Source organism: Pelodiscus sinensis, chromosome 2, assembly GCF_049634645.1.
Source record: "Pelodiscus sinensis isolate JC-2024 chromosome 2, ASM4963464v1, whole genome shotgun sequence".
Taxonomy (NCBI): Eukaryota; Metazoa; Chordata; order Testudines; family Trionychidae; genus Pelodiscus; species Pelodiscus sinensis.
In genome coordinates, this window is record NC_134712.1 from 227,062,640 (window position 1) to 227,078,974 (window position 16,335).

The 16,335-nt window shown below is 42.1% G+C and overlaps 1 protein-coding gene across 9 annotated transcripts in view; it reads right to left on the bottom strand.

Annotated features, from left to right (window-relative positions):
- The window catches only part of MPP7 (MAGUK p55 scaffold protein 7), a 304,899-nt gene that overhangs the window by 81,280 nt on the left and 207,284 nt on the right, over positions 1 to 16,335 (bottom strand). For all 9 annotated transcript variants that reach the window (XM_075922585.1, XM_075922584.1, XM_075922583.1 and 6 more), the window contains 3 exons: positions 6,741 to 6,822; positions 1,964 to 2,049; positions 102 to 176 (listed from right to left, as the gene is read on the bottom strand). In XM_075922585.1, the coding sequence (XP_075778700.1) occupies positions 102 to 176; positions 1,964 to 2,049; positions 6,741 to 6,822 (243 nt within the window). The remainder of the gene's footprint in view (positions 1 to 101; positions 177 to 1,963; positions 2,050 to 6,740; positions 6,823 to 16,335) is intronic.

Sequence of the window (16,335 nt, forward strand, 5' to 3'; positions counted from 1 at the left end):
TCTTGTGTCTATCTTTTCTATGCCCACGTCTTGATAAAATATTTATATGCTGTGTAAGAGTCACTGCACTGTCCAATGAAACATCCTTAAATAGGGCTTACCTTGCCTTCTATTGTAGGTGTTTCTTCCTTGATACTAGGTACAATTTTAAACGTAATTGCTCCTTGAGACTGAGTCTGATTAATATTTTGAATAGAAAACAAATTGAGAATTACTTTTTCAAAGTTTAAACAATAAAGTGAATCTAAACACAAACAAGAGGGATACAAATCTAATGCAGATATAGTTAAAATGCAGTTCATACGTGATCCATGGAGTTTTTTAATGCTACAATATGGAGCTGCAAACTGTGACTATCACAGATTTTCATTTGCAATGTGTACCATAGCTCAAAGTAAAGATGAAATCTTAGAAGCTGGGGGACCTACAATTTCAGAGCGTATAGTTCCGTTTTAAAGATGAGGGCAAAGGCAAATTTTTCAGTTTTACGTTCATTTGGGTACAACCCCAAGGCTCAGGGCAAAAATTGGAATACTCCAATACTAACATAAGTGACTGAAACATTCAAACACGTTTGTGCCACAACTGTAGCATAAAACTATTTTTCTTGGAATTGATTCTTCTGGCAAGTTTAAAAGAACAGAAAAAGGAAAAAAACTGAACTGTGTTCTAGAGAGAAAAAAAATTAAGTCTTCAAACAAGTTAACAATGATCAACCATCATATGCTCTCCTCTTTTCTTATGCCCTATTGAAAGTATGTGGGTCTGGCTGCATTTTACTTATAAACCACAAAATAGTCCCACTGCCTGACTGACATTTTGCTATTGAAGGAAGTGCTAATTAGTTGGAGACGCTGCTACTATTGCATATAGACGACACATTCCATAAAAACTAGCACAATGGAACAGACTGCCAGCAATTTAAACAAAATGGAAACAGGTCTGTTCACTACTAAGACACACATACTTTTGCCTGTAAATCTGCAATCCAAAAGTTTACTGTTTGACAAAACAGCAGCCAAGTTCTTATTTCACCAGCAACAGGATTGGAAACAATAATACCATTACCATTGAAAAGGGCTCTAACTAGCCTCTGATGTTTAAACTGCACTTCAGTAAGGTAAATGGAGAAACTGTTCACACCTTTGCTATTGCATTTCCAGAGATTGTTTTTTTTTTTTAATATTAATTTTGCAGGAAAATACACTTTGACAGGGAACACAAAACTATCGAGCAGGTATGGAATATGGGAAGGTTGACATTTTAAGTTAAGTTAATATGAGAGTAAGGCCAGCCAGTCTATTTAATGAGGCAACCACACATAAACTTGTGTAGTAAAGACTACCTCAAGAACAGAAAGATCTAGTAATACATTTTTTCAAACATTTAATTCTTCCACAGGAAAAATAGTAATAATTTCTCAAAATAGATTAAGTGAATAACTGTGCAATATTTTCCCAAACTTACAAATTTATATAGCAGAGCATAGAGGAGCATAAGCTGGGAAAGCACAACAGCATTAGTACACTCCATGCTCAATGTGTAATACTTCATGTCAAGGTTTCATTAATAAATACTTTATGAAAGATTAATATACAAATAATAGCTTTTAAGAATAAATAGCCAATCAACTGTTATAAATTTAGGAGTCCAGCAGATCAAAGTTTTTATATCCATAGTCCAACAACCACCTGTATCACTTGAGAACTGTGCACATAATTACCTACAAAACCTATGCCTATAACTTAGATCTGTAACATGCTTATCTATAACACCTATTCATCACCTATTAACCATTTATAAATGAAATATTAATATAAAAAGGAAGACAAAGGGATGCAAATTATGGTACCAGGCAAAAAAGCACTATCAGACTTCTGAAAAAGAGGCTCTTCTGAAACAGCAAACTAATTAATTTTTCTAATTGTTTTCTGAACAGTTTTTAAAATTATTTGTTACTTACCAAAATTCGTATTATTTCTTCAGGTTTTTTATCATCTACAGGAATCCCATTGACTTCCCTAAGTTCATCACCAATGTGAATAAGACCTATGCATTGAGAAATAGTTATTTTTGTTGTTGTTGAATGTTTGTGTTTTTCTGTTTAATAGAAAAGGTGCACAGTTAGCAATCAGCATTAATTGCTTCTATACTTTTTTATGTTTTTCCTCTAGGCATTGATCTTTGTATCTCTTCCTCAAATGATGAATATGTATGAATATGTACTGAACACTACTATAGCCAAAAACATTGTGGATAATATTGAGAGAGCTGGTAGATTAGTCAACTTTCTCTTCCCTCCAAAGTAAACAGTGTATCTCCAACATTCTCAGTCAGATACAGACATCAGAAAAGTTGTATACTTTATTTCTTCTAACTTATACTGCTTGCCTTTTGCCACCCACAGAGTAGGAACGTAAGGATCACATTACCGGGGGATGCTTATCAGTTACCACTGAAACAGTGGCCTGACTGGGCTGCTCTACCCTGGTTGGGTCCATCTCACCATGGGTGGGGGTGTGCTCAAGAGCGGCCAGGTCTACCATGCCGTAGGTGGGGGTGGTGTGGTGGGCCCAGCTGGGTTGAAGTATCTTCCAGCCCACACCATGCTACACGTGGGATGATAATCCAACCTGGCTGGGCCCGTGGGATCCCATCTAAGCAGTTAACAGGTTAAGTGCAACTTTTAACATATTAACTGATTACATGGGATTTTACATACCTACCGCAGAGTTCTAATTTATGGCTCAATCCTGCAAGTTAATGAGCATCATGAACTAATTAATAAGAGTCAATGACATGTTACAAAACTGATCATGTAGCAACTTTTTCAGAATTACCAAATTAAATTTCTAGCAGAAATATTAAAAGTTCCAAGCATTTTCAAATCGTTCAAAAATCATTACACTAAACTACTGACTGAAAGTGGGAGGTAAAATTCACTTTCCTCACACAAGCAGAAGGAAAGTAACAATGGTGGTGCAGAGAAAAAAGGATTGTCTGGCTGTACCAAAAGAAGTACAGGAGACACTTGTGATAGATATAACCAGGCCACAACTATAAATATAGATGTATATATGGATGTCTGGGACCAGGGCCATCTTATTAGGGAAGTAAAAGGCTCGTAAAATATTTAACCAGTGTCAAGGTTGATCCCCACTCTGGCACTGAGTGAAGAGGGAGGGGGCCGGCAAGAGACCTTAAAAATACACTGCTTTTAAAGGCTTCTGCTTTAACAAAAAAAACTCCCCAAGATCATAGATTCCCTGACTTTGATTCATATGTTCCCACCACCCAAATACAAAAATCCCTTAAAAGCCAGGAATACGCACTTGGGAATTTCCTCCTGTGGAGTACCCAAGCTCTTTTACTCTCCCTTCCTCAGAAGAGAGCTTGAAAACAAACTAATCTCTTAATAGCTGCACACATAGCCTCCTGCCTTTTAAGATATAGGAATCAGATAATAGTCTTAAAAAGGTGATTTTATTAAGAAAACAAAGAAGATATATTTGGTAAAGCATACTTGGCTGCTAGGTATTACAAAGCAACTGAAAAGAAAACAGGTTAAAACACGGAGAACTGCTTCCCTGGGATTCAGGTTCAGTAACAGTGTATGGGGAAAGAGGATTAAACTGCCACAGAGAAATCCCACCAAGAAATAAAAAAACCAAAAAGCCTGATCACGTCTAGCTACTCATTCCCTGTCTACTCACGCCCATTGTTCCAACGTTCCATCCTTCCTAGACAAGGATATTGTCTGGCTCCCAAGATTTACTTCATTTTTCTCCCAGCTCCTGCTTTGAACTTCACAAAGAACTGAAACAGGCAGAAGCTGTTTTCTATTAAAAAAAACTCATTCTTCCCATTGGCTCTCCTGGTTCCTTGCCAACGTTTCCTCAATACTCACTGCATCTGGGTTTAACCCTTTACAGGCAATTTAATTAACTGATTTGCTGGGATGTCTAGAAAAGGGCATTATCCCTCCCATCCATCACAAACTCTTAAACACTTTGTTTTAACTGGTTAACCACCAGCCACAGGTGTGGGTGGATGCTTCGGCCTCAGCTCCACCAGAGCTGCAGGCAGTGAGATTGTTCCAGCTCCACTGGCCCACTGCATCTGCAGGTGACCAAAGTCCTGCTGGCTGGGCCATCGTGGGCAGGGGGGTGCTCTCACCAGCTGGGCCCTCCAGTTAATGCCAGTAAGGTTAATGCTTACTGGATTACTGGTTAATCATTTAATGTTTTTCATTTCTAGTCCCTATGGGACCTAGAGCAAACCCCCAGCTGCAGGCTGCACCCAGCTTCTGCTCCATCCACTTACTATCTCCACTCCACTCCTTCCCAAGTCCTGCACCAGCTCCTGCCACAAGTGTATTAGAGAGATGTCTGGGACCAGGGCCAACTCTATTGGGTGTGTGGGGCTTGTGTCAACTCTCCCTAGTATCCCAGGCATGGGGCCCAGGACAACTCCCAACCACAGACTCCATTCCATCTCAGCTCCACCCCTTTCCTGCCTCTGTTCCACCCCTTCCAAAATCCCACCCATGCTCTGTTCCACTCTTTGCCGAAGTCTCTTTTCCCAAGAAACATGAGCTGGATGAGTGCTCCCCACTCACCGCAGTGGTGGGATCTGGAGCAACCTGGCAGCCTGCTTGCTCCATATCCGGCCACCACAGTGAGTGAAGGGTGATCCCTGCTGCCCTCCCCATGCCAGATCCCTCATTCCATGTAATCTCCCAGGCTGCTCTGGGACCCATCAACAGGATGTTTGAGGCGGCCACCTCAAGGCCCTCCAAAGCATGGGGACTGGGGCAGCCACCCTGAATCATCCTATGGATGGCACAGTTCTGTCTGGGACTACCCAGCAGATAAGTGTACTGTGCAGGCAAATCTATGTTTAGTCAAATAACTACCTGAGGCTTCCACCACCCTTCATTTTTCATCTAGGTACCTCCAGGCCAATACATGGCTTGGAATTTACCATCCAACCCCTCGTAGGAGGGCTAAGGTGAGCTTCCCCCATTCCATTCCTTTATCTAGCACCTTCTTGCAGCCTGGCCTGCAGAATGGAGAAAGCATTTCCAACACCTAGGGCTTGTACCTTTAAAGCCTTCTGCTCTCATATTTCCTGGGGGGTGAGTCAGCCCCACAAAACTGGCAGTGGCTCACATTTTGCAGCAGTTTGACTCCTTTCCCCACCACCATAGAGCACTGCTGCCTTTCTTTGGCAAGCCTGGACACTGTTCTGTCCACTTCAGGTGTGAGGCAGTCAATCCAGCAACTGAAAGTGTTATAGTCTATGATACCAGTGATATTTCTCACCTTCAGGTGAAGCAGTTAAATATGTTTCTATGCTATCAAAGTGCAATGGAGAACTGTATTTTAATTAGGTTTCAAGATCAATTCTATGCCCATTAAATTCTTCTGAGCCTTTAAGCCCATGCATCTTCATTACTGACAAATACTTCTCTCTCTGCATTGAAGTTATTGTATTTCCTTGAAATATTTCAAATGCCGTAAACATATAATTTATATATAATTTTAATGCATCTTGAATATCTTCTTTGGTCAGGAATAGTTTATGCAGGATATCTACATGAAAAAATATGGTTAACTAAATTTGAACCCCATGTACCATTAAACCCATCCACTTCTGATCTTTTTTGAAGACATTACCTAAGATAGCAGTGAGCAAACTTTTTCCAGTTATGCCCACCTTTACTATTGACAGAATCTCTCCATACATTTCTGCACAGTCTACGCTTTTAAGCAGCAGAACATGGGTTAAAGGTAGAACTGAAGGAGGGAACTGTGGATGGGGGGAGAGGAACTGAAGCTAGGGGCACACTTGATCTGGGGGCAGAGAAGAGTGTGGAGAGAAGCCAGAGTGAGACTGGAGGTAGATCTTGCCTTGAAGCAGAGCAGGACAGGGGAGCTGAACAGGGCAGGGGACTGGAAATCTGGTGCTCCTTCCCTCCCCATGAAGAATGGTCTATCAGAACTGGGTGTTGAAAAGGGCTGGAGGAGAAGTGAAGCTGTGACAGAAACAAGGCTGGAAGTGTGGCATTCCCTCCCCACCTCTGTGGGGGCTGGCCTGACTCTGCTGCATACCCTTCCAAACATTCCTCTGCACTCCTACAGCAAAGGTATGCCCATAATTTGGGAGCCACTGAGCGAAGACAGTTGCTATTTGCATTAAATGCCTGTAACACAGACAGGTATATTAGTTTGTAGAAAATAAGAATGGAACCCAACTTTTTTTAAGAACACAGACCTTTGAAAAGCAGTGATACTTTTCAATTTTTGCATACTTCTCTTCTTATTTTATTACAAATGTAATACAGAGAGCACAGCTACAACTGGACTATTTATGGGCCATCCAGAAAGTATGAGAAATCTACAAAGAAAATCTATTCTAACCATCTTGAATTCTTATCTGAAGTTAACCAATCTGTGCCTGAATCATTATTTTAAGCATAAATATGCCAATTAATTAATAACTGATAAAGCTTATTGTGCTTTTTTTAACGTAATAACTCAAAAGCACTTAAGTCACTTCTACTATTCATTCAACAGGAAATACCATTACCATCTATGAAATACCACCCTGGGAAGGTGGCCCAACTTCCAGTTATCTTAGTATACAACATGGATACATTTCTCTTACTGTCAAACATACACATTGCCCTTTTTTGGGTTAAATAATTTGAATGATTAGTGCCAAAAGAGACCTCTTACCACTTCTGTCTGCAGCTCCTCCTCGCATTATTCTAGCCACCACAATTGTGCCAGTATGTTCATCCCTTTTAATAGTCGCTCCCTTTAAAAAAAAGATAGTTGGTAAGTCTTATCATAATTTAAATGAATTGGACTAAGGAACATTTAAAATTTAAAATTACAAGTTGTTGTAAAGATGTAGACTGTAGTCCAAAAATAGAAATGGCACCTGTTTATAAAAATCAATTACTCCATGAAAGGTAAGTAATGAATATTTAATACAATTTTTTGTTGTTTTTATTGAGCTGACAGAAATCTCTCACTTGTTCTATTCTATACGATAGGTTATTTTTCCAGTCCTTTTCAGGATGCTAGCAATAACTCATCCATTTGTATAGGTGTGGTATTTGGACTCAGGACATGCCTACACTGCAATAAAACATATGTGGCTGGCTCATGTCAGCTGACTTAGGCTCACGGAGCTTGACTGTAGGGCTATAAAACTGTAGCATAGACATTCAGGTTTCGGCTGGAGCCTGGGTTCTGGGACCTTGGGATGGGAGAAGGTCCCAAAGCTAAGACCAAACCTGAATATCTGTACTGAAATCTGATAGTCCCATTGCCCAAGACTGCTCACATGCGCCAGCCTTAGGTCTTTTATTGCAGTGTAGAGATATTCTTATGATGTATTTGAGAGTAGCACAAAGACAATATAATTCTGGGCTTTAATATTTCCTCCAAGTGTACAGGGGATTATACTATTTGTACTGGATCAGCCTCTAGATTTGACATATGCACTGCTAAAAACTGAAAAACAATTATACACTTGATGTATTGCGTAAAAAAAAGCAGTGTGGATAAAATTGGATTTTTAAATTTAAAATATTTTTTTAAATTTAAATTGTTTTTTGATTTCTAAAAAATGAATAAAATACTAAATTTCTCATTTAAAAATTAGTTAGAATTACATCTCATCACAAACATGCTACATATACACTTACCGTCTCATAAAAATGAATTAATGGCTCTAGTCTGTCCAGCCTAGTAGCTCTTACTTTTTGAAAGTTCTGAGCTTTCTATTTCTATTTTTCAGCAGATTAAAAAGTTACACATGCAAAGATAGCCACAAGCTGAACAGGACTGGTTTTGTTCTGTGTTTAGATAGTGATGCACCTGGGCCAAGCAAGGCAGAAGAGTTACTTAAGACATTGTCTAAAGATAGATACACAATATATAGGAAAGGACGGGGCCAGCATAGAAAGAAACAGAGGAGTGGACTGGAAAGAAAAAGGGAAGGCAATATTCAGCACACACAGAGCTTTCTATATTTTCCCACACTTCTGCCACAGAAAATCTATCATGGCTTCTGGGCGTAAGAGACTCACTATCTGGGAATATTTTGAGGAAATTCCTTCCCTGGGTAAAAACAGAAAACGTGTCAAATGGAACCAGTGCAAGAAGATGATACAGGTTGCACCTCTATAAACCAGAACTCCAGGATCAGAGATCCCCAGGGTGCTGTGGGGGAGAAGGGGTAGGACAACAGTTAGAATATGAAAACAGACCTTTCCTAGTCACAAAGAACAAAAAGAGCTGTTAAATCAGCACTTATGCATCCTGACAGGCTTCTGGGGGGCTGCTGGAGGAGGGGACAGCCCCCAAATCTCTCTCCTTCCTGACAACCTGCAGGCCGTAGTGGGAAGGCCGCTGGAGGCTGGGGACAGCTCTTAAGAGTGTTTGCCTAAACAGAATGCAAGATGGAGGGAGCCACTGGAGGCCAAAGGTAGCTCCCGAAGCAACAGCCTCCAGACCATTTGCAGGGTGGAGTGGGGAGGCAGCTGGAGGCCAAAGGCAGCATGCAGAGTGCTGCAACAGGTTGTAGGATGGGAGACCACTGCCTCAAGTAAGATTCCCCTTGAGCAGCTGCAGGCTGGGGGAGGGGGCAGAGTCCCAACCCCCACCTGACAAGTGCACAGACCCAGATTCCTTGCCTCCCAGGAGGAGCCGCCCTCCAGGGAGTGCAGCCCTGTCCCCTTCAGAGGAGCCTCTGGGTCAGGAAGAGCTGTCACAGTTCCCTGGGAGGAGTCCCCGCCAGAGCACTGCCACCCTCATCGCCATGGGTGGCCCCGGTAAGCTCCCCGATCACCTTCCAAGCCCCCTGTCTTGAGTCTGGAACCTCTAACCAGCTTTGACTTTCATGGCCCTACCTCCTTCCCCCTGCCCTGAGGCCCCCCCACACCACCCAACCCTCTGCCCTAAGCCACCTACCCTCTGCCTCTCCTTACCCTCAAACCTTCAATCCAGCCTTCATTTTACTTCATTTAAAAAAAATACAATAATTGAAATAAAGCATGCACATTTTTACTTTATTTTAAAAATAAAATTACTTCACTTAAAGATCTCAGCAACATCTGGTACAGCTGCAAGTACTAATTAACAAATGTCAAATAATTAGTATGTTGTTGTGAGTAAAACTTACCTCTAAACTTTCTCTAAAAACTCAAAGTACAATACAATGCTTAAAATGCTAAGTTTGATTTGTCCTTGCTTATTACATACAAGCTATATTTGCTGAGAAAAGGACAATTTCCCTAGAAAATTTATCACCGCCATATGTTCAGATTCTCTTTAGTGGAAATTCTGACACTATTCTGTAGCAGAATTCTGAGCCTGTATATTATACACAATATTATATTTTAAACATATTTCTATGAAATCCTCTCTCTAAGCAGTGAATTCTTTATGTAATTTGCTAAAAATATGCTTTTACATGTTTATAATGTAACTATATTGCTATGACATTTGTTTGAGTGCCTTATTTTGATTTAATTTCATATGCAAGTATACCTGGGAGTTAGAAAAATTATGAGGATTGTACTGCAGCTATTCTAGTCAAAGTTTTAAACAAAGTATTTTTAGACTGAAAGCAAATATTATTAATTTTCAATATTATCATATATAAATTGATTAACTCTATCATTAAAACTCCTACTCTATCTCAGCCATCTTCCCTATGTTGTTTAAAATTTAAGGATTGTTAAATCATTACAACTGGCCTTAACTATGATATCATGTTTGGAAAGAAGTGATCAGGTAGCCAGGAATGTTGGCTTAGAGACAAAAGACAACACTTTAGAATTGCCCTGGAAGTAACACAAAGCCTGTATTGCTAAGGTAAAATGGATATATATTTTCTGTGCAACTAGCATTACCCATACCCTGTCTTCACTATGAAAAAAATTGTGTGTTTTTATATCAAGTAGTAAGCTAACTTTAAGTAAAATCCTAGTGAAGACAAGAGAGTTTGTAAATTTCATGCGGTATGGGGGACCTTATTACTTAACTCAAATTAGCCAACTCAATCTGTCACACACCCATCTCATTGGGTGTAAAAATTAATTGAACCTGCAGAGTGGTAGACAATCCTGGAAGAAGGAGGTGATGGTTACATTTCCCGGAAACTCTCCAACTTCCATTGTCCATCCCCCCTTTGTCTCCCTCCTGCCCCCACCATTGATGTAAGCCTGTGCCCACACATTTTGGAGCCTCTTGCTCTTGTTAGCTTCTCCACCCTTTCTCCCTGTAGTTTTAGTATAACTGCTGTATTTTAGAATGTTTCAGGTCTAACCAACTGTCTGTTTTGTGGTCAGGAAGGAATTTTCCCTGTAGAAGTCGAGTTGCTGGAAGCTTGGTGTTTTTCTTTTATGGGGAACTTGGATGGGCTGGATTTCCTCACAACATCATGGAGCACAGTTGGATTAACTACTGTTTTGCATTTAATGTTTAGTACATCACAACTTGCATCCGGTAAGGATAAAAGCCAAAGGGACAGCCCCCAAAGGTAAAAGACCTAGAATTTGACTGTGCCTACTGAAGAAGGGTAAAACTGAAGTATTTATAGGCCATTGTCCCCTTATGGTACCTTCCACTTCACTTATGGGTGGAGAGTGAGATTATTCAGAAAAGTGAACTGTGTCCCGGGGGTAGGCTGCAAGGAGTGTACTCTGATGTCTGGGATAGATGTCAGGAGCCTTCTAATCTTGCCCTGGACCCCGTTAAATGGCTGATAGGTGACAAATAGGGGAGACAGGATGCCTCATATGTTAATTTATGTAAGGCCTTCTGTCTAAATCTATCCTTCTGTATGTCATTCCCTTGCATGTCTTGAACAATATGAACACATCTTTTATTCACAGGGAAGACAAAGTACAAATGAGAATGCCATCGTATAGAGCACTAGTTGAGGCTTATGACAAGGCTAGCCCATCTACTGCACATTATAAAAAGTCAGACGGTTTGAAAAACAAGGGCTTCTCTGACTTGTCTCCAAACTGTGCCATTCACAAATATTCTCAAATATAAATTCATTTATTTTCAAATGTATGAGTACTTTTGATTTTGCAGAAATACTAAAAAAGCAGCTTCTTTTATGTTACTGCAAACCCTGCCCAATTCACAAAGTGTGTATAATCTGGCAAGAACTTTTGTGCTTATGAATTGTTGAGCCCCAGTATTTTCAGTGGCACATGCAATGCAGCTCCTTATACTGTGCTTTAAAAAGTAAAGATGGTTAACATTGGATCTTTGGAGTCTGGAAAACGTGTTTGTGTTGCCAGCCAAAGGAGAGAGTTAGCCAAAACGAGGCATACATAGATGTAATAGCATAGTTCAATTTCAATATTTTAATGGGAAAATAAGGAGTTTGGAAACCATATGAAGGATCAGAAACTGAGAATGTGGTTGAAGGTATAGCAGCAATCAGCAAGCAAAAGTGATGAAATATTAAGGCAACTTCTTCAAGAGCTAGATCCTTGTTTGTTTACTTTTATGCCACTTGTGGTTTCCTAAAGAGGAGCAGTACTACTTCATCCATTCATTTGCTAAATACTGCTGGTTCCAGAATATTAACAAAATAAGGCCAAATTTTTAAGGCTTAACAAAGCAAAGCAAGTTTGGCCTGGAATATAAGTTACTAGAAAAGAAGGTCAAAGATTTTAGGTTTGTTTTGAATGCTCTACCTGTTAAATAAAGGTACATAGCAACCAGGTAATGTATAAAAATGAATAGTCCAGCAAATCACATTTTTAATGCAGACCATATTTTTAACTGTAATCTTTGCTTTAGATAAGAGTGTATTAATGTCTATTTGTCCCTTTTAAATGTTAAATTTCCACACAGCTTCAAAAACTAGTTTTTTTCACTGATTTGGGAGCCATCATGTTTGTTTCTAGTTGTCAATCCTGTCTAGCATAAGTCAATCAGCTTTTCATTGCTGTGTGTTTGTCTATCCAAATACAAACATTAACAATCCTAAATTCTAAAATAGTAAGGAACACTGATATTTTGCAATGTCTACTTAGTGTATTCCCTCTCTCCAAAATGAGAGGCACGCGTAGAAATTACAGTAACTTTGATCCTGAACAATACTGAGCATTGTATAAACATTTCACACAAGTTTTCAGGCATCTCCCTTCCAGCATTATTTTTTCCAAGTTGATACTTGTTTTATAAAAATAGACATGTGAATAAGCATAACATAAAATCATAATTTACTAATAACTAGAGTGACCAAATGGCCCTTTTTTAAAGGCACATTACCATAGTTAAGCCCTCCTACAAGTGTTCTGACTTTTTCTTAAAAACAGACAAATTGTCCTATATTTTTTCTCTCCCCATCAGTACCGACAGATCATGCTGCTGGCTGGATCCTTGCTACCGAGCCATCTGCCCTCCAGTGAGTGCTGGTCCAGTGGCTAATGATGGACGTTGGTGGTGTGCAAGGCTGGTGGAGGGTTGAATATGCAGCACATGGGGCTGGCCATATCCTGTGCTGGTCTGTCAGCACAACCCCCATTGTGGGTTGGCTCTTTGCCAATAGGGATGCCCGCATCCCATTTCTGGCTAGCACTGGCTGTGCCTTGTGAGCTGCAGAGGCTGGTGAGTGAGGGCAGGTGCCAGGCAGGGATCGGTTAAGTGTTGCCTCTGCTGACCACTTATGGGTCCGTTATGTGCTCCCCCTCTTGCCATCCTCTCCTTGCAGTACCGCTTTGCCCCCTGAGCCCTGTTGCTCTTCCATATCAATTCTGGCAGGGCATGCCTAGCACCATAAGGAGACCAGTCCTCAGTCAGAGCACTCAGTTTACCAACAGTAGGCTCCTTCCTTTCCCCATTGCCAGTAGGCTCCTTCCTTTCCCCATTGCCTTTGGCTTGGCCAGGGCCGCGGAAATGCCCAAGACCAGGATTCTCTCTAAGCTATGCAGCTGCCTAATAAGCACTGTGCATGGGCTCAGAACTGAGCTATCAGGGATGGGGGAGAGGTGTATTCCTCCAGTCCCAGCAGCAGGACCAGATTAAGAAAGGATCTTAGGGGCTGCAGCCTGTAAAACACCTGTGATCTGGGCCAGCCCTTCCTGGAGGAAGAGTGGGAGATTGCAGTTCTGCACATTGTCATTCGTCCTCCTCTGCCCCAAGCTGCAGCCACATCACCACAAGTGCCAAAACACTGTGTCCCCATATTGCCTTCACCCAAAGGCTCCGCTGCCCCCAACTACCATTGGCTGGGAATCATGGCCAAAGGGAGTTGCAGAGTTGGTGCTTGCAGGTGTTTCCCATCACCACCAAATGGGAGCTACTCTAGGTAAGAGCCCCGCATTCCAACCTGTGTCTCCAGCCCTAAGCTCCTCCATATACCCCAAGTTCCTAACTTCCACCCAGACTCCACACCCCAATCCAGAGTATCAGCTCAGCATCTGTTCCACTACCCTAGATCCCTCCTAAACCTCATACCCCAACCTTTAGCCCTGTCATGAACCCTAACTCCAACACAGATTCTGAAACCTAAACCCAAACGCCTGCCCTGAGCCCATTCCTGCACTCCTTCACCCCAGCCTGGAGCCTCTTGCTATATCTCAAACAACTCAGCCCCACCTCAGAGTCTGCACCCCCAGACAGAGCACTCATACCACTCCCCAAGCCTGAGACCCCATCCACACTCTGAACCCTTCAGCGCCATCCCTACCACAGATGAGGCATGCATAGAATGAATTTTGTTATGTGCACCAATATGAAGGTGATGTGTCACACATCTTCATATTGATGCACATAACTACATTCATTCTACACAGACATAAAGTATTAAAATACACTGCCCAAGACCCTCTGGGCCCAGGGCACTGGCTAGGAGGAGCCAAGCCCTGCATGTGCCAGAGACCCACGCAGCACTGGCACAGGGAACACTCTCTGTCCTTCAGCTAAGCTTCAAGTGGTAGCAGGGGGCGGGGAAATAATTTCTAGCCTGTTTGCACCCTGAACCTATAGGCTACACAACAGTCCCCCTGGTAAGGGCTTAGAATCTGCTTCACCATTCCTCTCCTTGAATCCTGCTCCCAAGGAGAAAGGGCTATTCTATTCTCTAGGTACCCTCCCCTGCTGATCTACCATTCTGATGGGCAGGAAGGGACAAGCTACTTCCAATCATGGAGTTGAGAGCGGAGGAGGGAGAAGAGATGAATTTTGCAAAGACAGGGGCCAGCTCATCACTCCCTCCCATCACCCGCAAGCTGGAAGCAGCTCCTTCCCTCCCACATGGTGCCAAAAGGCTGCTGCTGGCCACAGTCTGGTGTGAACCCTGAAGGAAATAAGGGATGGAGGGTGATCTTGCATTGTTCCCCTCACATGTTGCCTTGTGAAAGTGCAGCACCAGATACCAGGAGAGGCACAAGGGCAGGGAGAAGAGGATCAGTAAGTCACCCTTCCACACCCATGTAAGAGAGGGGTATAGGAGTGTGTGCCTGACCTCGCTCAGTGTGTGTCACTACTTTCTCTACCCTCTGTGAATCCTAAAGCCATACAGATAAAAGGAAAATAAAAAGAATCCAACTACACAGTGTTTCTTTTTAACAGGGGTCAATGAACTTAATATTAATTTGAATGTTTGTAGAGCATAGTTCTGAATATGAATAATTTTACTAGGGGTGCATCTACATAGCAGAGCTTAATTCGAAATAAGTAACGCAAATGGAGCTACGTCAATTGAGTAGCTTATCTCAAAATAGCTCATTTCAAAATTGGGAGTGCCTATACAGCACTCTATTTCGAAATAGAGCTCTCTTCCTCCAACTTCCCTTACTCCTCGTACTATGAGGGTTACAGGAGTCGAAGTAAGAAGTCCTCCAGCTTGACAATATTTCAACATTATTTCGAAATAACTGCCTTCTGTGTAGACACAAACTAAATTATGTAAAAATAACACTAGTTATTTCGAAATAATGTTGCTGTGTAGACGTGTCCTAGGTGTTCCGCCTCATAGGGAAAAATGGTCACCCTACTAATAACTAAAACCTGCTTCAAGTTAACATTTTAACTCTGGCTGCAAAGCAATTTGCAATGTTTTAAATGTTGAACTTCACAAAAATGGCACAGATTGAGATATTTTATTTTTAAGATTCTGTGATACCAAACTACTGAAAAAGACTTAGACGAGTGAATAATGTTGCTAAATCCAAATTATTTAATTTGAACTACAGGCAGTCCCCGGGTTACGTACAAGATAGGGACTGTAGGTTTGTTCTTAAGTTGAATTTGTATGTAAGTCGGAACTGGCGTCCAGATTCAGCCACTGTTGCAACTGACCAGCGGCTGACTACAGGAAGCCCGAGGAAGAGCTGCTCTGCCCCGGGCTTCCTGGAATCAGCCGCTGATCAGTTTCAACAGCGGCTGAATCTGGACGTCTGGGACAAGAGCAGCTGGGGCACTGCAGGGTAGGTCCCTGCAGCGCTGCACCTCGGGGACCATCCAGGCAGCACCCCAGCTGCTCTACCCCAGGTATTCCTAAATCAGCCGCTGCTGAAACCAGGCTTTGCTCCGCGTCTCCCTGGTCTGCTGGGGGGGTCCGGAGCGGAGCGGCTTTTCTCGCCGTGGAGGACGCGGGCGGCAGGACCACCCGCGTCCTCTGCAGCGAGAAAAGCCTGGTCTGCTGAGGGGGCGCACTAGCTGCGCCCCTCTCCCCAGCAGACCAAGGAGATGTGGAGAAACTTTTCTCGCCACGGAGGACACGGGTGGCGGGACCGCGGCGCATCTGGGCAGTCCCGCCGCCCCCGTCCTCCACGGCGAGAAAAGCTCCGTTCGTATGTTGGGATCCGACATAAGTCGGATCCACGTAACTCGGGGACTGCCTGTACTTTTTATGGCATCCTCAATTTTTTTAAACCTCTCAGAATTAAAGGTAAATACAACTTCTTCTCTTGACTCTTCCTGACACTAAGTCTTACTATAGGTTTCTTCTCTAGCACACAGAATTTGTGATTAAAAAAAAAAGATTTGTAAATAGGCATGTGATCTAAATATTTGGAAAAAATGATTTAGAACCTTAATGCCAAGTAAAATCTTTCCATATGGTCAAACTTTTAACTGTACCCAGGGGCCCCCAGAGTCAGTCAGTACTAAAATTCACTTCTTGTTGACTGATGCCAGAGATCTGTCAAGATTGAGGGCATTACTGAGATATCAACTCTGAGACAAGCTACCACTGTATGTCAAACATAGGCATCGCTCTCTCTCCCCACCACCATGGGTACAGAATTGCAGCTCTTTTACAGTTATTTTTCCACTCCAGCTC